Source organism: Salvelinus alpinus, chromosome 9 (assembly GCF_045679555.1).
Source record: "Salvelinus alpinus chromosome 9, SLU_Salpinus.1, whole genome shotgun sequence".
In the NCBI taxonomy this organism is placed as follows: Eukaryota; Metazoa; Chordata; class Actinopteri; order Salmoniformes; family Salmonidae; genus Salvelinus; species Salvelinus alpinus.
The window spans coordinates 9,466,956-9,488,853 of NC_092094.1; the positions used below are offsets into that span (position 1 = coordinate 9,466,956).

At 44.4% G+C, this 21,898-nt stretch overlaps 1 protein-coding gene across 2 annotated transcripts in view; it reads right to left on the minus strand.

Moving 5' to 3' along the window:
• Positions 1-6,096: 6,096 nt before the first annotated feature.
• LOC139584254 (filamin-C-like) overlaps positions 6,097-21,898 on the minus strand; it is a 43,576-nt gene continuing 27,774 nt past the window's right edge. For both annotated transcript variants that reach the window (XM_071415877.1, XM_071415874.1), the window contains 23 exons: positions 21,359-21,519; positions 20,968-21,135; positions 20,582-20,705; positions 19,955-20,111; positions 19,306-19,495; positions 18,962-19,230; positions 18,019-18,115; positions 17,735-17,875; positions 17,367-17,495; positions 17,020-17,193; positions 16,382-16,543; positions 15,974-16,177; positions 15,557-15,709; positions 14,797-14,919; positions 13,770-14,033; positions 13,258-13,530; positions 12,836-12,973; positions 10,809-10,924; positions 9,326-9,458; positions 9,005-9,181; positions 8,511-8,729; positions 6,911-7,126; positions 6,097-6,820 (listed from right to left, as the gene is read on the minus strand). In XM_071415877.1, the coding sequence (XP_071271978.1) occupies positions 6,633-6,820; positions 6,911-7,126; positions 8,511-8,729; positions 9,005-9,181; positions 9,326-9,458; positions 10,809-10,924; positions 12,836-12,973; positions 13,258-13,530; positions 13,770-14,033; positions 14,797-14,919; positions 15,557-15,709; positions 15,974-16,177; positions 16,382-16,543; positions 17,020-17,193; positions 17,367-17,495; positions 17,735-17,875; positions 18,019-18,115; positions 18,962-19,230; positions 19,306-19,495; positions 19,955-20,111; positions 20,582-20,705; positions 20,968-21,135; positions 21,359-21,519 (3,976 nt within the window). In that variant the 3' untranslated portion in view covers positions 6,097-6,632. The remainder of the gene's footprint in view (positions 6,821-6,910; positions 7,127-8,510; positions 8,730-9,004; positions 9,182-9,325; positions 9,459-10,808; positions 10,925-12,835; positions 12,974-13,257; positions 13,531-13,769; positions 14,034-14,796; positions 14,920-15,556; positions 15,710-15,973; positions 16,178-16,381; positions 16,544-17,019; positions 17,194-17,366; positions 17,496-17,734; positions 17,876-18,018; positions 18,116-18,961; positions 19,231-19,305; positions 19,496-19,954; positions 20,112-20,581; positions 20,706-20,967; positions 21,136-21,358; positions 21,520-21,898) is intronic.

Sequence of the window (21,898 nt, forward strand, 5' to 3'; positions counted from 1 at the left end):
CTCCTGGACTAGATACAATACACTAAACCCTCCCTAGACTAGATACAATATACTAAACCCTCCCTAGACTAGATACAATATACTAAACCCTCCCCTGGACTAGATACAATACACTAAACCCTCCCCTGGACTAGATACAGTACACTAAACCCTCCCCTGGACTAGATACAATATATTAAACCCTCTCCTGGACTAGATACAATACACTAAACCCTCCCCTGGACTAGATACAATATACTAAACCCTCCCCTGGACTAGATACAATATACTAAACCCTCCCCTGGACTAGATACAATACACTAAACCCTCTCCTGGACTAGGGTAACACACCTAAACCATTAGTAACACACTACGCCGTCATAGATTAAAATCCTGCAGCGCACGCAAGGTCCCCCTGCTCAAGCCAGCGCTTGTCCAGGCCCGTCTGAAGTTTGCCAATGACCATCTGGATGATCCAGAGGAGGAATGGGAGAAGGTCATGTGGTCTGATGAGACAAAAATAGAGCTTTCTGGTCTAAACTCCACTCGCCGTGTTTGGAGGAAGAAGAAGGATGAGTACAACCCCAAGAACACCATCCCAACCGTGAAGCATGGAGGTGGAAACATCATTCTTTGGGGATGCTTTTCTGAAAAGGGGACAGGACGACTGCACCGTATTGAGGGGAGGATGGATGGGGCCATGTATCGCGAGATCTTGGCCAACAACCTCCTTCCCTCAGTAAGAGCATTGAAGATGGGTCGTGGCTGGGTCTTCCAGCATGACAATGACCCGAAACACACAGCCAGGGCAACTAAGGAGTGGCTCCGTAAGAAGCATCTAAAGGTCCTGGAGTGGCCTAGCCAGTCTCCAGACCTGAACCCAATAGAACATCTTTGGAGGGAGCTGAAAGTCCGTATTGCACAGCGACAGCCCCGAAACCTGAAGGATCTGGAGAAGGTCTGTATGGAGGAGTGGGCCAAAATCCCTGCTGCAGTGTGTGCAAACCTGGTCAAGAACTACAGGAAACGTATGATCTCTGTTAATTGCAAACAAATGTTTCTGTACCAAATATTAAGTTCTGCTTTTCTGATGTATCAAATACTTATGTCATGCCATAAAATGCAAATTAATTACTTAAAAATCATACAATGTGATTTTCTGGATTTTTGTTTTAGATTCCGTCTCTCACAGTTGAAGTGTACCTATGATAAAAATTACAGACCTCTACATGCTTTGTAAGTAGGAAAACCTGCAAAATCGGCAGTGTATCAAATACTTGTTCTCCCCACTGTATATATATTGTTTTGTTCACGGTGATTTTTATTATTAAACTGCGCCGTTGTACCTAGTCTTTGCTCTCCTGCGCCTGACTTCTCTGCCGCCAGTACGCACTCCTTACAATATCAGACTGTGATTAAACTAGCAACACTGGGAAAAAGTGGAATAATAAAACACTGTGGGGAATAACAGTAGGGTTCTAGCTGACAAGGACATGAATTACCCTTTACTTTAGCCCCTTGTTAAGAATGACAATTGATCAGACTAAATAAAGTCAATTGCTAATAAAATCTCCCGAAGACAAGATGACATAAATCTTCCACCTACATCTAACCAAATAATTTTTATATTTATTGTCATCTCTCTACTCTAGAATCAAACTTGCACTTTTGAGTTCATAATCTGTTTGACAAAATAATTTCCATAGTTACAAATAACCCTGATAAAACATACTGTCATACTGTCTGCTGCCTTTTTGTTGTCACAGCCTAAATTTCAATCACCAAATGAAGGAAATAATGCAAGTGTAGATTAAATCCACTCTAGTACATGCTGTCAAAAGGCTGCATTCTGCAATCAGGACTGGAGTAACAGCCACCTAATTCTGTTGACAACATTGTACATAAAATAAACCTACCACGCTGCTCTGTTTACAGTTTTATAAACTCAGCGGAGAACGTTCTCTCTCTCTCCATTCAAACCAAATCAAGCTTTATTTATACAGCACATTTCAGACATGGAATGTAACGCAATGTGCTTTACAGGAAAAAAACTAATAAAAAAACAATGAAAATAAAAGCTAAAATATTTACTACACAACAAACATAAGATAAAAACAAAGGAATGACACAAACTGAACGACTGACAAGTACCCTAAGGAAAAGCAAAGCTAAAAATATGTTTTTAGATCTCTTTTAAATATGTCCACAGTTTCGGCCCTCCTCAGGTTCTCTGGCGGCTATTCCAGAGGCTGGGGGCATAGTAACTAAAGGTTGCCTCTCCATGCCTCTTGGTCCTAGGCTTTGGGATAGTTAAAAGGCCAGTGCCAGAGGACCTGAGGGACCTACTGGGTACATAACTTAAAAGCATGTCTGACATGTATTGGGGTGCACAATCATGGATTGATTTAAAAACCAATAGAAGAATCTTAAAATTAATTCTAAAACTCACAGGCAGCCAGTGCAGAGACCTTAAAACCACTGTAATGTGTGTTCTCTGTCTGGTCTTGGTCAGTACCCACGCTGCAGCATTCTGTATGTTTTGCAGTTGACCAATGGTTTTCTTGGATAGACCAGACAGGAGAGCATTACAGCAGTCAGGCCTGCTTGTAATAAAAGCATGGATGAGTCTCTGTATCAGCTTGAGAGTGTTACGCCTGCTCAAGGGGGCCAGGCTGCCCAGCATTACGCACTCCTGCCACAATCATTATGCGCTCCTGCCACCATCATTACGTACACCTGCCACCATCATTACGCACACCTGCTTCCCTCGTCACGCGCATCAGCGATTCATTGGACTCATTTGGACTAAATCACCTGTGTTATTACCTCCCCTATATCTGTCTGTTCCCCAGCTCTGTTCCCCGCTTCTGCATTAATTGTCGTATTTCGTTGTGTTACCCGGTTTTGACGCTGTTCCTGTCCTGTTCCATGTCTGTGCAAAATGAAATGTTCAATCTCCGTACGTGCTTCTCTACTCCAGCGTCGGTTCTTACAGAGAGAGAAATGGTCGCACCTTGGCAATGTTCCTCAGGTGGTAAAAAGCTATATCGGTCACATTCCTAATGTGTGATTCGAAATTTAGTTAGGAATCTAAAATAACGCCTAGGTTTTTTACCCGGTGTTTTATCTTTATTGCCTGTGAATTAAAATGTGCGGCTAGATTCTCTCTTCGTGCTTTGGCTCCAACAATAAGTACCTCGTTCTTGATTTAGCTGGAGGAAGTTGTGAGCCATCCAAGTATTTAAATCACTAATACAGTCTAATAATTTATCCGTGGAGCTAAAATCCTCTGGTCACACAAAAATGTAAAGTTGTGTATCGTCTGCGTAGCAGTGAAAATCAATGCTGTGCTTTCTGATAACGCTGCCAATGGGTAACATATAAACTGAACAGTACCGGACCCAAAATCAAACCTTGTGATATTTATTTTGTCTGAGTTATGTTCCCCGAGGGTCACAAAACAACTCTTGAACCGTTAAATAGGTCCTATACCTATTTAGAACTGGACCGGAGAGGCCAACCCACCTCTCCAGTCAGAAGGACATCATGGTCAACAGTGTTGAATGCAGAACTTAAGTCTAAGGACAGAGAGCTGTTTGGCATCTGTGTAGGCTCTTAAGATAGTTTATCACTGTAAATAATGCTGTCTCTGTGCAGTGGTGGGCACGAAAACCAGATGTGAATTTTTCAAAACTACAGTTTGCATTTAAAAAAAATATTTAGCTGTTTGAGCACAAATTTCTCCAGAATTTTGCTTAAGAATGGAAGGTTGAAGAATGGCCGGAAATTGCTAAGAGCTGAAGAATCTAGATGACCATAGCAGTTGTTAGTGCAGTGGGGAAAGTGCCTGTGAACAGGAAGTGATTAACAATAGCTTGCACTTCTTCAGATATGCAATTAAAAACTGTTTTGAAGAAGGTGGTGGAGATAGGAGCAAGAAGGCAGGTAGAAGGCTTAAGTTGTGATGTCACTTTCCTGAGCATGTCTGTGTCAACCTGGGAAAATAAATCCATAGTGCCTTTGTGTGGTAGGCTAGGACACATATCCAACTTCTCATCAGGTCTTACTTGACTGATACCCAGCCTAACGTGTGTTATCTTATCTCTGAAATATGCCGCAAACTCAACACATTTAGATGTGGAGGAAAGTTCACATTGGTTTGCGGTGGTAGGATTTATCAGGCCATCACTGGTCAAGAAGAGCACTCTCAAATTATTCTGATTAATAGCGATCAAGTTAGAGAAATGAGTCCGTCTGGCATTTCTAATTGCCTTGTTATATATGCCAAGTTGCTCTCTCAGAATATCATAATGGACCAGCAACTTTAGTATAAATCCACAGTGGTGATTAGATAAAGCAACATTAACAATAGAGGATATGCCAGTAGAAAGCCCCTTGGTAATAACCAGGTCCAGAGTATGGCTGTGGTTATGGGTGGGCCCAGTAGAAAGCCCCTTGGTAATAACCAGGTCCAGAGTATGGCTGTGGTTATGGGTGGGCCCAGTAGAAAGCCCCTTGGTAATAACCAGGTCCAAAGTATGGCCGTGGTTATGGTGGGCCCAGTAGAAAGCCCCTTGGTAATAACCAGGTCCAGAGTATGGCCGTGGTTATGGGTGGGCCCAGTAGAAAGCCCCTTGGTAATAACCAGGTCCAGAGTATGGCCGTGGTTATGGGTGGGCCCAGTAGAAAGCCCCTTGGTAATAACCAGGTCCAGAGTATGGCTGTGGTTATGGGTGGACCCAGTAGAAAGCCCCTTGGTAATAACCAGGTCCAGAGTATGGTTGTCGTTATGGGTGGGCCCAGTAGAAAGCCCCTTGGTAATAACCAGGCCCAGAGTATGGCCGCGGTTATGGGTGGGCACAGTAACATGTTGGATAAAATCCCTAGAGCTCAAAAGATTCATAAATTCAATGGTCTTGGAGTCAGTCTCTTTGTCAGCATGAATATTAAAATCGCCCAACACAATGATTTTATCATAGTTCTCAAGGTCAATAGACAATAGTTCAGAGAAATCAGTAAAGAAAGTGGGGCAGTGCTTTGGTGGCCTATACAGGGTTATAGCCAGTACTGGTGCCTGACATTTAAACAGTATAGCATGATGCTTAAAAGACCTAAAGTCACCAAACGAAATGTCCTTACAGCTGAGTGCATGAGTAGAAATGTAGGCTGTCCACCCAGTCTTTTTCGCGTTTCTGATAGAGTATGAAAAGCTGTAGTTCGGGGAGGAGGGGCTTCACTAAGAGCAGCACTACAGTCTGATGACAGCCATGTTTCAGTGAGAAACATCCAATCAAATTTGCGCTCTGTAATGAGGTCATTCACGAGAAAGGTTTTACTTGTGATTGCGCTAACATTTAAAAGCTCCATATTCAATGTGTGGGCCACTCTATCCCTGGGGCATCTACCTCGAGGTAACCAATGGAATAACAACCAAATTATTAACGTTTAAAACCATGTTTTCTGACAGTCTCCAATCTATCAGAATAGTAGGAGATGACAGTTTGTATGAACTCACTAGAAGGCGACGTTAAAGGAACATAAATTAGGTTACTCACAATAACCATAGTGCCATTTCTGCAGGAGTTGATATGGTTTCCAAGTCCTCTGTTGCTTATTCTGACAGGAAGAACTGGAGCCCTACCAGACCTTGTCTGTCAGTCTCTAAAACAGTTTGATTTTGCTGGAAATAATCCTGGAACCCCTGCGGTTAGTGGGAATCCGGTCTCTTTTAAAAAGTGCTGGTTGCTCCCACAGCTCCACTCTAATCTTGAGGGCTGTTTCTTTCAAAGAATGTGCATCCAATCCCCTTGGTCCCTTACATAACTAGACCAATCATAGGCTTCAATGTGCCACAGTTCACAGATGTATTGTTTTCAGTCCAGTTGATGCACTTCGTCCTGTTTAATATTTTGTAAATATTATTAAGTACTTTAAACACCTATTTATAACACTCACAAAGCATTGGACATGTGTTTATAATACATTGTGTAGAGTGTATATCATAGAAAGTGTTACCCTTGTATGTAGCCTACTGTAAACATTATCTTCATGTGAAATATGTTTTTCACCATATTCCAATCAAAAACAGTAAATAAACCCACTCGTATTCTGCCAAGATAGCAGTTATATCTTTATTATTAGGTCTGCAAAGACTTACCAAGGAATTGGTTAATATAATAAAAATACCTTTTCAAATGTCTTTAAGCATACAAAATCATATAATATCACACTTTAATACTGTTTAAAAGCAAATTATCCTATGTCCTAAACACTCACACATTAAGCCATTTCATTGCTACACAATAATCCCTTTCTATTGGCTGGACAGGATCTTGTACCAGTCAAAATACTTAGACCAACATCACATGACTTGGAGCATGTCTCCAGTACACATAGAGTTGGATAGAGGGCAGTCGCCTCTTCCCATCTCTATGACGCCACACTAGTCACCTAGAACTTCACTCTAAAAACAGTAACAGAGTTAAATACAACAAGCTTTTGGCACATTCTTTAAATTAAGGCTGAAATCTGATTCTTGGATTCTTTAGTGCATGTTGAGAGAGGCGGTTCTACAGTAGTCCGCTGAGGAGTGTAGCGGTGCAACGCAGCAAGGTGTGGTGGGGATCAGGGGTCGGGTGTTCCTTCAAGTTCCTTCAAGGCACAGCTACATTGAAGGGGCTGCCGGGGACACTATCGTCGCCCCACTTGACGATAACGATGTAGTTTCCCTTGTCTTTGACAGTGTAGGTGACGTTGTAGAGGCGGTTGCCCATGTGTTTGACGTACACCTCTTCACATGGGGTCGTGGGGCCGTGCACTCCCACCAGCAACATGTTAGAGCCTGGAGGAGGGGAGATACAAGGTTACACGTGGCATAGAAGGATTGTGTTAGTGTGTGTGTGTGTGTGTGTGTGTAACCTATCCATCTCACCTGCTTTGCTGCAGTCTACATTGAAGATGTTCTTCTGTCCCACCAGAGCCTTGGAGAGCCCTGCGCCTCGACAGACCACCTTGCTGGCATCTGAGGTCAGTTTGGATGAGGACGATAAGGAGCTGTACGCTCCGGCCACCTTGGAAGTCTTAGTGACCGTCTCTACCAGCACCGAGGACGTCTCGTGAAGGCTGTGACCACCGGACAGACGGGTACCTGAGAGAGGAGAGACAGAGGAGAGAGAGGAGATAGAGAGGGATAGAGAGGAGAGAGGAGAGAGAGAGGAGATAGAGAGGGATAGAGAGGAGAGAGGAGAGAGAGAGGAGATAGAGATAGAGAGAGAGGAGATAGAGACAGAGGAGAGAGAGGAGATAGAGAGGAGAGAGAGAGGAGATAGAGAGAGTGGAAGAGACAAGCAAACATGTTACAAAAGAACTGCAGTCACAACTCCAACCAGACATTACATAACCTAACACCTCCTCGATACAGACACAAACACTAGACTAAAACACCATGGATGGGGGGTTTCTTATGAGAGGGTGGGACCCTGCTTAGAAGAACTCTGCTGTATCATCCATCTTCATACAGCTAGCTAAGAGTGCTAGTACTCAGAGGGATTCTATGTCACTTCACATCTAGCTGCATTCTGCCAGTGTTTCTGAGAATGCCTCCAGCCTTCAGCATTGTGGTCCATGACTACTAATTCTACAATCCCGATGAGACTAAACAGATTTATATAACATTTACGTAACATTTCAGTATTAAGTATTTATTTTACTAAGTATTTATAACATCATTTCGAGGAACTTCTAACTTTTCAGAGTGTCTCGTTTAGGGTTGCAAAGCTACCGCTAGTTTACCAAAGTTATCGAAATATTCAGTCATTTTGGTAATTAATGGAAAATCGATGGCAATCTATAGGAACTTTGGTAATTTATACTTGAATAATAAATAAATACAATTATTCCTATAGTATTCCTTTTTTATCTCTGTGTCCATATTGTCCATGAGTTTCTAGTAGATAGACCATATTGTTCAAGAGAAAATGGCAAATTAATGAAAAAAGTGTTTAATCAACAATGGCATTATTTTCAATGAACTCATCCAACTATAGATTTTTTTCACCGCTGCCACCAGTTTGACACCAAAACATTGACAACAAAAACACAATGACATAGTCAAATAAATAAAAGTGTAAACAAGTATACAGAGGATATTTCATGTTGAAACCCTCATTTTAAACAACAACGGTTTTCACTACGTTGATGGTTTATATTTAGGTTAATGTTTCACAGCTTTGTCATTACATTTTTAATTAGAAAAATCATCTTATTTAACTACTTCATATATTTTATATGCGATAAAGCCAGAGATAATTACAGACAGTACCCAAAAGGACCACTAGATGTCTAATGATAGACTACAGGAAATCCTTTAAAGATACCAACATTCTGATAGTTTACTAGTAAACGTAGAGAGCTTCCAGTAATATACCCTCCCTTTGCAACCCTAGTCTCGTTTCATAACGAAAACATCAAACATCCTTTTCATCAAGATCTGACACACGCCACACACACACACGTGTCACACACACACACACCTGTGACTCTGGCTTTGAAGGGGCTGCCCACTATGTGGTTGGGTCCTCCGTATTTGATGTTAATGAGATAGCTGCCGGGGGCCATAGGAGTGTAGATAACCTTGTAGCCATCGGGGCACTCGGAACAGTCCATCTTGACCTTAGAGGGGCCGTCAATGGTCACAGACAGGGCACCTGACCCCGCGTTACACGTGTTCACTACGAACTCAGAGGCCACGCCTAGAGAGAGAGAGGGAGAGAGACAGACGGTCAGGGGTATATGTACAGTTATCCTAGATGCCATCTCCTGCTGTTGTGCCTTTGACCAAGGCATTGACCAAGGCCACCCCACAGGATCCATCCCTCCTTCAAAAGGGGAGATCTCAGCCTAAACTGCACCATGGTTGACCCTGGCTTCCAACCCCCCTTCTTGTTCTTTGACAGTACAACATTTGTTGAAAGTAGGGGTTTCCTCTGTAAAGCTGGAGTCAGAAGAGATAAGGTGTAGTGTGTACCTGTAGATCCTCCCTCCAGTCCAGGCCCGTATGCTGTCACCATGCCTGGGTCTCCAGCCTGTCCTGCCTCCCCCACCCGCACGTTGAACGGGCTACCGGGGATGTGACTGCCGTTGAACTTGACGTCAATGGAGTGCACGCCGTTCTCACGTGGAATGAAGCGGATCGCGTTCTTGTCTGGAGATAATAGAAGAGAGTTATAAGAATAGGAGAGGAGAGGAGAGGAGAGGAGAGGAGAGGAGAGGAGAGGAGAAGAGAGCTACCATAACTCTATTGTTCTATGGACTGGTATGATGTGTATTAAAGTCAGGGTTATCTTACCACTGTCCAGCTCGGTGACGTAACACTCCTCAGCTGAGCCAGATGGGGTGTGGACCTTAGCATCGACCACGCCCCTCGCCCCGTTACGCTGCACAGCGAACGACGCTTCCTGATTCACCTTCAGATCCTTCTCCTGGGGGGAAGGAGAAGAGGGGAGAGAGAGAGAGAGAGAGAGAGGAAAAACAGGGTCAGGACCTGTGTGTGTGTGTGTATGTGTGTCTTCTGCATGAGACAACGTGTGTGAGACAGTGACTCATCTTGTATATATATATATAAATCTGAAACAAGAGTAAGGAGAGCGATATCTGAGGATGAGAGTATTTAAGAGGGAGGAGGTGTTTATGTGTGTCCCTGTGGCCCGTTGTCAAACAGCTAGACCCCACGATGACCCCATAATTGGAGAAGGGACAGCTGATCCCTCTCACTCACCACTAAACAACACAACAATATTGTCTTGGTTACTGCTACAGACCACTCGCCTCTGGCTTCACTTCTAAGGACAAATAAATCTATGGGACAAACCTGACCAACAAACAACTATTGTTATTGTAAATTGTGTCTCGATTTCTCTATTGAGGCTTATATCAAATGTATGTATAAATGTATTTGCATTTTATGACATGGGAACGTTATGCTGCTTTAAAAGTTGATAAACTTGTTATCCCACTTAAGAGACAATTATAACAAAATGCCTTTTGAAAGATTTTGATGAGATTTTCACACTTCCTAGAGAGCTCTTCCTTGTTCACGCCCATTCAGCATAGTTCACACCCTCTTGAGCCTTAGCCCCACCCATCTCTTAAGCCTTAGCCCCTCCTACCCACACCTGTAAACACGTGAGTTAGCATTGTCCTCCAGACAGTAGTCTCTCTACTTAAACCCAGCTATATTCAGGGCAGCTATGTTCTTGAGAGCTGTAGCAACACTTTTTCAGTTACAGTATATTGTATCCTTCCAAAAAACTGTGGTAGCAAGGGTGATCTAAAAATGGACCAGGGAAGCCTCCATTCTGTTACAGACAAAAGCATGTGACATGACAGACCAATCAGGACTCATCTTATGTCTATCTCAGCCAATCATGACTAGTCAGGAAGGATCTTGTCTTTATATAGCAAAATGCTTTTTCTCCTTGGCTAAACTAATCTGATAATTTATATTTTGAATACACATTAACAGATCCCACACCAGTTTGTAATTAAGGCACATGAAAGTTCACATGTTCAAAAAAGCATTAACATAAAACATTTTAAAAAGTAATTTAAACGGCGCTACTGTGAAGTAGGAACTGGCGTCAAATGCCTCAGATCCTGTAGCCGGTCACAAATGATGGCCTTGTGAGGAGTGTTCTAACAAAGACGTCATTCAGTGTATTCCTGTGTGTGTGTGTGTGTGTGTGTGTGTGTGTGTGTGTGTGTGTGTGTGTGTGTGTGTGTGTGTGTGTGTGTGTGTGTGTGTGTGTGTGTGTGTGTGTGTGTGTTCCTACCTGCAGGCTGGTGACAGTGAGTCTGCGTGCCTCGTCAGACAGCGTTGCTATGGGAACGATGAAGGGGCTGTCGGGGATGTGCTCGTTGTTGAACTTGATAGACACTTCATAGTCACCTGAGGACACAAACACAGAGAGGAACCAGCGGTTAGATACCAGAATAACAGTACGATCAGATGATTCTCATGTAGGAGTAGGGAAGGAGATAGACATGGTGTACAGTGCCTTGTCTTTCTCTCTCTCTCTGTCTCTCTCTCTCTCTCTCTGTCTCTGTATGTATAATATATATATATTACTGTATGTATATACACAGCGCCTTGCAAAAGTATTCATCCCCCTTGCCGTTTTTCCTATTTTGTTGTGTAATTTGAATTAATTTTTATTTGGATTTCATGTAATGGACATACACAAAATAGTCCAAATTGGTGAAATTAAATGAAGAAAAAAAACCTTTACAAAAAAAACAGAAAAAAGTAAAACGGAAAAGTGGTGCGTATGATGTATTCACCCCCTTTGCCATGAAGCCCCTAAATAAGATCTGGTGCAACCAATTACCTTCAGAAGTCACATAATTAGTTAAATAAAGTCCACCTGTGTGCAATCTAAGTGTCACATGATCTGTCACATGAGCTCAGTATATATGCACCTGTTCTGAAAGGCCCCAGAGTCTGCATCGCCACTAAGTAAGGGGCACCACCAAGCAAGCGGCACCATGAAGACCAAGGAGCTCTCCAAACAGGTCAGGGACAAAGTTGTGGAGAAGTACAGATCAGGGTTGGGTTATAAAAAAATATCCGTAACTTTGAACATCCCACGGAGCACCATTAAATCCATTATTAAAAAATGTAAAGAATATGGCACCACAACAAACCTGCCAAGAGAGGGCCGCCCACCAAACCTCACAGACCAGGCAAGGAGGGCCTTAATCAGAGACCAACAAAGAGACCAAAGATAACCCTGAAGGAGCTGCAAAGCTCCACAGCGGAGATTGGAGTATCTGTCCATAGGACCACTTTAAGCCGTACACTACACAGAGCTGGGCTTTACGGAAGAGTGGCCAGAAAAAAGCCATTGCTTAAAGAAAAAAATAAGCAAACACGTTTGGTGTTCGACAAAAGGCACGTGGGAAACTCCCCAAACATATGGAAGAAGGTACTCTGGTCTGATGAGATTAAAATTGAGCGTTTTGGCCATCAAGGAAAACGCTATGTCTGGCGCAAACCCAACACCTCTCAAACCCAACACCTCCCCGTGAATACCATCCCCACAGTGAAGCATGGTGGTGGCAGCATCATGCTGTGGGGATGTTTTTCATCAGCAGGGACTGGGAAACTGGTCAGAATTGAAGGAATGATGGATGGAGCTAAATACTGGGAAATTTTTGAGGGAAACCTGTTTCAGTCTTCCAGAGATTTGAGACTGGGACGGAGGTTCACCTTCCAGCAGGACAATGACCCTAAGCATACTGCTAAAGCAACACTAGTGGTTTAAGTTGAACATTTAAATGTCTTGGAATGGCCTAGTCAAAGCTCAGGCCTCAATCCAATTGAGAATCTGTGGTATGACTTAAAGATTGCTGTACACCAGCGGAACCCGTCCAACTTGAAGGAGCTGGAGCAGTTTTGCCTTGAAGAATGAGCAAAAATCCCAGTGGCTAGATGTGCCAAGCTCATAGAGATACCCCAAGAGACATGCAGCTGTCATTTCTACAAAATGTGGATCTACAAAGTATTGACTTTGGGGGGGGGGGTAGTTATGCACGCTCAAGTTCTTTTTTTTTTACTATAAAAAATATTTTGCATCTTCGAAGTGGTAGGCATGTTGTTTTCAGGCTGTAAGGCAACAAAATAGGAAAAATGCCAAGGGGGGTGAATACTTTCACAAGCCACTGTAAATAACAGTTGGTCCTTGGAGCTAGATGGGGCTAGATGGGGCTAGAGAGATGACAGAGAGAAAGGGAGGGAGAGACAGATGGGGCTAGATATGGTTAGGTGGGGCTAGATGGGGCTACGGGGGTACTATCTCACCTGGCTCCTGAACGATGTAGGCCACCCCACAGGATCCATCCTTCCTGTCTTCAAATGAGATCTCAGCCTTACTGGGCCCCTCTACAGCGATGGACAGACCTCCTGCACCAGCCTCACGTGTCCAGATACTGAACTCAGCTACGGAGAGTAACAGAGAGGGAGGGAGAGACAGAGAGAGAGAGGGAAAGGGAAAAGAGAGAGAGAGGAGACACACAGACGTGTTAAAACCTGGTTCAACTAAAGTAGATAACACATTCAACTAAAGCAAGGGGGGGAAAAATCACTTATTGAAGGTTAAACATTCTTCAAAATAGCTGCTATCTGCAAAATGACTGTTGGTAAAACTAAAGGAAAAGACAAGTACATCAATTAACTGGTGGGGGTTTCCAGCGAGACACAGGCGGTCAGGTCAAACGACTTACTTGGTGCTCCTGCCACTCCTCTCTCCAGCCCAGTGCCTCCGGCCCGGACCTTGTGGGACCCTCCTTCTCCCATGGGCCCAACAGTGAACTGGAAGGGACTTCCGGGGACATGCTGCCCGCTGTACTTCACGTTGACCGTGTGGGCCCCCATCTCCTGGGGTACGAAGCGGACGCTGTAGGTGCTATCCCCGCCATCTACGATCTCTGCCTGTTCTGTTTTACCCCCGGGGCTGGTCACCTGGGCTGTCATACTACCCTGGGTAACTGTCTCACCTGGGGGAGGGAGGAGGGGAGGGGGAAGAGAGGTGTCAGACTGGCTGGAAGGCGTGTTGTTTTTCAATCCATACATTCAACTAAAGTAAGTAAAACAACCCTATATCGATCATGACCATTGTAAAGTAAAACCTTCTAGAAACGAGCTGCTACTGTACCAAGATCAGTGATATTGAGAGTAAAGAAGAACAAGTGCACCAGAGAAGTGTTAGTCGTATTATTTCTTCATTCATTCTCACCAGGTGTTGGTGTGGCTGTAGCGGGTATACCAGCGAAGCTAGCCAGACTCTCTCTGCCCAGGAAGTCTCCAAACACATCTCTGAAGGGACTGCCTCCTCCTGCTCCTCCCATCTGGGTGCTCTCCTCTACCCTCACCTCCCTCTTCGTCTCTCCGCCCCTCATCTTGCTGATCTCCGTGCGCTCTGTGCGCGTGTACGTGTGGCTGCTGCGTGTGAATGTGCGAGTCATCCTCTCCTGGGCTGACACCATCTGGAACCAGTTTCCTATTGGTGGAGAGAGAGCAGGGAGGGAAGCAGGAAGTGTTTGGTTTAGTCTTTGACACAAGCAATACTTGAAGACTCATGCTAGCTAACTTAGCTTTTAAGCTAGCTAGCTTGTAGCTGTATGAAAGAAGCTAGCTAACTCGTAGCTGTATGGAAAAAGCTTGCTAATTCGTAGCTGTATGGAAAAAGCGTGCTAATTCATAGCTGTATGGAAGAAGCTAGCTAACTCGTAGCTGTATGGAAGAAGCTTGCTAACTCGTAGCTGTATGAAAGAAGCTAGCTAACTCGTAGCTGTATGGAAGTTGATCGAAAGTTGATAGGATTAACAACCACCATTGCTGTCATTCTATAGATGATATCAACACAGCAATGTGGGTTACTTCAGCGCTATGACAGCACCATGACAGCACCATGACAGCACCATGACAGTACCATGACAGCACCATGACAGCACCATGACAGTACCATGACAGCACCATGACAGCACTATGACAGCACCATGACAGCACCATGACAGCACCATGACAGTACCATGACAGCACCATGACAGTACCATGACAGCATCATGACTGTACGATGACAGCACCATGACAGTACCATGACAGCACCATGACAGTACTATGACAGCATCATGACTGTACCATGACAGCACCATGACAGCACTATGACAGCACCATTACAGCACCATGACAGCACCATGACAGCACCATGACAGCACCATGACAGTAATATCACAGTGTGATCATGTTTAGGCTGTGCTCACCAGGGATTTTCAGGTTGAGGCCACAGGCGCTGCCGACAGAGGCGATGGAGGGGGCTGTTCTCTTCCTGGTGATGCTCTCCTTCATCCTTCCTTCTCCTGTTACCTTCACTGTGAAAGGACTTCCTGTAGGAGCAGAGGAGCAGCCAATCAGAGGTCAGAGAGTAGTCTTGGGCGTTTATACCGTAATACGGGGGTATTTCGAAATACCGACGGTATGATTTTCAATAATGATAAATACGGTGTTTGTGGAGGTGCCTGCTAAGTTAAGGAAAACTATAAGAAATAGCTCCAGCTATGCATGTGGTTGGCTAACTTGCTAGCTAAGTGTCTAGATGTCAAGACCAAGCTTCTTGGTTACAGCAGAGACATTCAATCCCTTCCTGGATCAAGATCCCTGTTGCCTAAATCGTTTTTCGCGTCAAAAACAAATAGCACCCCTTGTGTGCACTTCCGGTATAAAACGGTATACCCTGGTATGGTACAGAAACAATATGACGGTATGAACATTCGGATACGGCCCAACCCTATCAGAGTACCAGCAACAGCCAATCAGAGAGGTCAGGGAGTAGTGTATCAGCCAATGAGAGAGGTCTTAAACCGGAATAGCCCTCTCAATCGTGCAGAAAATAAATTCACAGGTAACAGTGAGTGACAATGTTGTTCTATAATGAAATACAACCTCACATAAACCAAGTTAATTTAATGATACGGTCATATTTCCATATATAGGAGATTGAAGTGAGACAGTAAAGCTACTAACCAGGGATGTGCTTATCAGAAAACTTGATGTTGATAATGTAGTTGCCTGGCTCTGTGGGGCAGTAACTGACTCTGCAAGTCCCATCCTCCACATCCTCACAGTTTATATCCACTTTACTCGGACCCTCGATAGACAATCCCAGACCACCATAACCTGAGAGAAAGAGGGGAGGGAATGGGTGGGGGATGGAGAGAGAGAGGAAGAGAGAGAGAGAGAGGGATGGGAGGGAAAGAGAGAGAGAGATGGAGAAGAAAGAGAGAGAGAGAGAAAGAGATAATAAGAGAGAAAGAGAGAGAGAGACAGAGGTAAGGTATGGTAAGACAGGAGAAAGAGCATTTTATCTTGACCTAGTATCAGTGGAATAAGGCCTCATGGTGGGCTAAAAGACATCCAAATAAACCGTGTTCCTCGTCTTACCTGCATTCCTAGTGTCCACAAAGAACTCCGCCATTTCAAAGGTGTGTGCCTCCACCAGTCCTTTACCGAAGGCCTTGACCCGGCTGGCCTCGCCAATCTCCGACTGGCCGACCTGGATCTTGAAGGGGCTGTTGGTCACGTGCTTACCGGCCTTCTTCACGCTCACCTCGTGCTCTCCCACCTCCTTAGGGGTAAAGGAGATACCTGCGGACAGAGGAATGGAAGACAGGAGTGAATCATCTGAGGAAAAATTAAAACAACTCGAGATAGACTGAAGTAGTGAAATGGAATAATTCAGTTTGCATCGAAAGCTACTTCAGAGTAGGCTAAGGCAACCAAACCACGTATTCTACAATTCTCCAATGGCCCAAACATCTTTGTACTTCTCAGGCCAGGCTAGTGTCTCACCAATGTGTCTGTTGGGCAATCTCTTGAGCAGACAGGGCTCCTCGTTTCCTGATGGAGCTCTGATGCTAGCTGTCAGCAGGCTCAGGTCAGACTCTGTGATCTTCAGGGATAGATCTGCTGCTGTTCCCACGTTGAGCAGGGACGTCCTGATAGAGTCATCACCTGGACACAGAGAGGGGAAATAAAACATTTAGTAAACCATTATGAGAGAGAGAGAGAGAGAGAGAGAGAGAGAGAGAGAGAGAGAGAGGTGCGGCAGGTAACCTAGTGGTTAGAGCGTTGGGCCAGGAACCGAAAGGTTGCTGGATTGAATCCCCGAGCTGACAAAGTAAAAATCTGTTGTTCTGCCCCTGAACAAGGCAGCTAACCCACTGTTCCCTGGTAGGCCGTCATTGGAATTTGTTCTGAACTGACTTGCCTGGTTAAAAAATAAAATAATTATTGACCATTACAAACCATATAATACACAATTGATCAACCATTTCAATGGCGTTCACCCACTGTGCTCTGAATGCTAGCTGTTGTATTTGGATGAATTTACATGATCCTATGATCTGTCAAATTCCAAGAGGTCATACGAGGCTCTTCTCCAATCAAACACTGTGTCCCGTTATTTCAGTCCACTGTATTCCACTCACCAGTGATCTTAGCAGTGAAGGGACTGCCAGGGATGTGCTTGTTGTCAAACTTGACGATGATGTTGTAGTCTCCTGGTGAGGTGGGCAGGTAGGACACAGTACAGGTACCGTCCTTATTGTCTTTACAGCTGATCTCTGCCTTAGAGGGACCTTCCACAGCCAGTGACAGACCACCTGGGAGACAGAGAGAGAGAGAGAGACAGAGAGAGAGACAGAGAGAGAGAGATTAGCTTCTGTTCAGCCTGAATTCTACATTTGCCTCTAACAATTCAAACCTATTCCTCAGCCATAAAAAGTATTTTTATTTAGTTATTATTGTGAATATAGAGGATAAGAAAAAGTAGTACCTTCTCCAGCGTTCTTGGTGACGACAGTAAAGGTGGCGGGTTTGTTGACGGTGCCATGACACAACCCAGGCCCATACGCTGTCACCAGACCACTGTTTATAGCATCGACATAGAACTGGAGGGGACTTCCTGTAGGGGAGAGAGATCATGGAGGGATGGGCCATCAGAAAATACTTCATCAATGTTTATTTCAAATGTAATATACTATGTAAATATGCCTGTTGATACACCTGAGGTAAAAAAAATATATACATATACAAATATAAAAATAAGAAAGTCTCTTAATTGCGCATAACTGCATGCATTGAGCCCTGGTTTAGTTTGAAGAAAGGCTACGACGAGGTGTTTCCTCTGGTTATGAGTCCTACCTGGGATGTGGTTTCCTTCATACTTGATGTCCATCTCATGCAGACCCTTCTCAGTAGGGTTGAACTTGACTGTGATGGTCCCATCCTTGTTGTCTGTGATGTGGGGACGAGCCGTCTTACCGGAGGGCATACGCACCTCACCTGGGAAAGATACAAATTATATTTCATGAGTGTGTGTGTGTGTGTGTATGTGTGTGTGTGTGTGTGTGCGTGCGTGCGTGCGTGCGTGCGTGCGTGCGTGTGTGTTTGCTATTGATTGTCAGTACAGAATAAAGTCCATGTACCCGTGATCGGTCCCTGCTGAACGGTGAACGGGATGACCAGGTTAAGAGGTCTGAACTGATCCATGCCATCGCTAGGGACAACAGGCTCCTTGGTGGCCTATTGGGGGGAAAAGAGAGAAATACAGTCAGAATACTGAATCTACTGTAAGTACTTACTGTATTTCTAGCTGTAGCTGCAAACATTCAACTATTTTACAGTAACTACATGTAATGGGAAATGATTTGATTCATTATTGTCCGGTATTTAATTCTGTTATCTACTGTTGTATTGATTATTAATGATGTGTAATACATCTATTTGGTATGAGCAGGGAGACGCTGACAGAGGTAATTCCCTGGGAGGGGAAACCTGAGATAACCATGTATTTTAGTACCATGTTAACTCCATGTTATTAACATCAAGTCGCTTTCACCTGTTAGTCTATAATTAGTCTGTCGTAACTGACGAATGATGATCCTTTTACTTCTTAAACAGACCTTTGACCTGTTGAAGTGCTGATGTCATACGTGGCTACGGTCTACTTGGCCTTATTTGGAGTTTCCAACTAGATTTAGTGACGTTGACAGAACAGTCTGTCGATAAGGGCCTTCTCTGAGGAGGCCAGTTACAACATTTTCTCTGCTTCTCTGCTGGATTTGTCTCCTTGTTGCAACTTGTATTAAACTCATTTGATTTATGATAGACTCTATATTGACTTCTGTTTTGTTTACGTGAAAAACCCCTTTACACTTTGATGCAATGTGTAGACTTCAGGCTGGAGTCAATTCAGCTTCATTCAACCACTTTATACAGAGTTGGAATTCAAATAGAACCAACCCTAACCCTGGTAGATAGTTACATACCAGCATTCATGTATTAGTGATTATATCAAGCTATATCCATTCAACATACAAATGTAACTTCAACGCCATGTTGACAGTACTATCTCCCAGCAGTACTCACCGTTACATGGAAGGGGCTCTTGGGGATGTGTTGTCCTCCGAACCGGATGGTGATTACGTATTTCCCAGGTTCCGGAGCCGTGTAGTAGATGTCGTAGGTTCCGTCACGATTCTCCTGAACGTCCATGTCTAGCTCCACCCCCGTTGGGGTCGTCACCGAACAGGTCACCTTGCCCTTCCCTGCAGCCTTTGCGTCAACGGAGACGATGGTCTCTTCGTGCGCCTGCATCTTGGTCAGACCCGACGCCAGGGCACGGCCTCCGATAGACACTGGAAATTAAGTGAGAGATCAAACTACTGAAAAACATCTCAAATTTGGCTTTGTGAAGGGAGGACAAGACGTACCAGTAAGCAGACACTTGCTGGCGTCTCCGGTGGGCAGAGCTGAGATGCGGTAGGGGGAGTAGGGGATCTCATCTCCTCCATACTTGATGGTGATGGTGTAGGGGCCGGTGGAGTCTGGTACGTAGGACACTGTGTACGTCCCATCTCTGTTGTCATGGATAGTGGCCTTCTTTGGCTTGCCCTCAGGATCCTATGCAGGTCAGAAGATGTCATATTAGTATTTCTATTCAGCAGAACCTTTTATATAACCAAAAAAGGGAATTACAGAACTGTCAACACTGACATTGACACATATATTCAGTATTATGTAGCCCGTGAGGAAATTAAACCCATAACCCTGGTGTTGCCATTGTCTGACCTCCTGAGACATTAAATACTGCTCTACACTCTTAGAAGAAAGGGTTCCAAAAGTGTTCTTTGTCCCCATAGGAGAACCCTTTTTGGTTCCAGGTAGAACCTTTTTTTGTTCCAGGTAGAACTCTTTTGGAGTTTTCCTCTGTGGAAAGGGTTCTACATGAAACTCAAAAGGGTTCTACCTGGAACCAAATAGGGTTCTTCAAAGGCTTCTCCTATGGGGAAAGCTGAAGAACCCTTTCAGGTTCTAGAAGATAGTGTATTTCCTGTGTGTGGAGGAAGTTGATGTACTCACCAGTATCTGTACAGTGAGCAGTCCCTCTCCTGCGTCGCGCGCATCGATGGTGAACTCCACTGGTAGGCTGGCGGCCACACCTGATTTATCCAGACCTGGACCGCTGGCACGCACCTTACTGGCATCATGACCAGGCTGGGACCTCACCTTGAATGGACTGTGGATGGAGAGAGAAAGAGAGAGAGAGAGAGAGATAGATATAGTGAGAGAGCACAAGAGAGATAGAGTGAGAGAGAATGACAGAGAGAGAGAGAGATAGAGAGTGAGAGAGAATGACAGAGAGAGAGAGAGATAGTGAGATAGTGTGAGAGAGAGAGAGAGATAGTGAGAGAGAATGAGAGAGAGAAATGTCTTTATTATTTTGGAGTGTAATGTTTACTGTTCAGTTGTATTGTTTATTTCACTTCTGTTGATTATCTACTTCACTTGCTTTGGCAATGTTAACATATGTTTCCCAATGCCAGTAAATCCCTTAAATTGAATTGAAATGAATTGAGAGAAATAAGAGAGAAGAAAGCATGTGATGATCCTATTGAAAATGTATGACATTTCTATACAGAAAAGTCAATATGTGTATTACAGGGTTTTAAAGGGTTTCTGTTGAATCTCGTGGCCAGCCTGTCTCACCTGCGAGGGACCTCCTGATCTCCGTATTTGACAGACACAGTGTAAGGGCCGTCCTGAGCTGGGGTGTAGTTGACCGTGTGTGTGCCATCACCATTGTTCTTCACAGCAACAGGCTCAGCAGAACCTATGGACAACAAATGACATTCAAATAAGTGTGTGTGTGTGTGTGTGTATGCAAATATGTAAGTGTGCTTATGTGTGTTTGTGTGAGCTTGTGTATGTGTGTGTGTGTGTGTGTGTGTGTGTGTGTGTGTGTGTGTGTGTGTGTGTGTGTGTGTGTGTGTGTGTGTGTGTGTGTGTGTGTGTGTGTGTGTGTGTGTGTGTGTGTGTGTGTGTGTGTGTGTGTGTGTGTGTGTGTGTGTGTGTGTGTGTTTCTCTCCTCTCACCTGATGGTCCTGTTAGCTGTACTTCCACTTTTGCCTTTCCAGCCTGGGTAGCGTCCACAGTAAAGGCCTGAGGTACGTGGGCTCTGACTCCATCCCCCAGCCCTGGACCTGAACACTTCACCTTACTAGGGTCCACCACGTCCTTCACTGGCACCCGGAACGGACTGCCTGCAGGGACACAGACAGAGACACCGTATGGTCAGCGTTTACAGTGGGAGGACAGATGTACCATTATGATTCTGCTTCTAGCAAACCCTCTGGTTGCCAACTCAATCCCCAAACAGAATGTTTCCCAATCAGACCTGGGATTCAAACCGGTGATCCTTCGATTGCTGGCCCACCTCTGTAACATCTAGGCTACCCACCACCCAGTGTGTGTATGACACATTACCTGGAATGGGGTGTCCTCCGAAGTTGATGTTGACGTCGTACTCTCCAGGTGTGAAGGGAACGTATTCTACGCTGCAGCTGCCGTCTTTGTTGTCTTTACAGGTCATCTTAGCCTCAGAGGCTCCCTCGATGGTCAGGCCCAGGCCTCCGGTGCCAGCACCCCTAGAGAACACACCCATCACCCACTTTAACAGACATTTGACATCTGTTACACTGCTTTCCAAGGAGAGACGCTGTTATGAAGGATTTCTTACTAATGGAGGAGTTCTTTAACCAATAAGGCCCGAGGAGGTGTGGTATATGGCCAATATACCATGGCTAAGGTGGTATATTGTTCATATATCACAAACCCCCGAGGTGCCTTATTGCGATTATAAACTGGTTAAACATGTAAAAATACATGTTTTTTCATATCCGTGGTATACGATCTGATATACCACGGCTGTCAGCCAATCAGGATTCAGGGCTCGAACCACCCAGTTTATAATAATGTAGTAATTTAGCAGACGAATAACAATCAGTGCACTGATTTAAACGGACT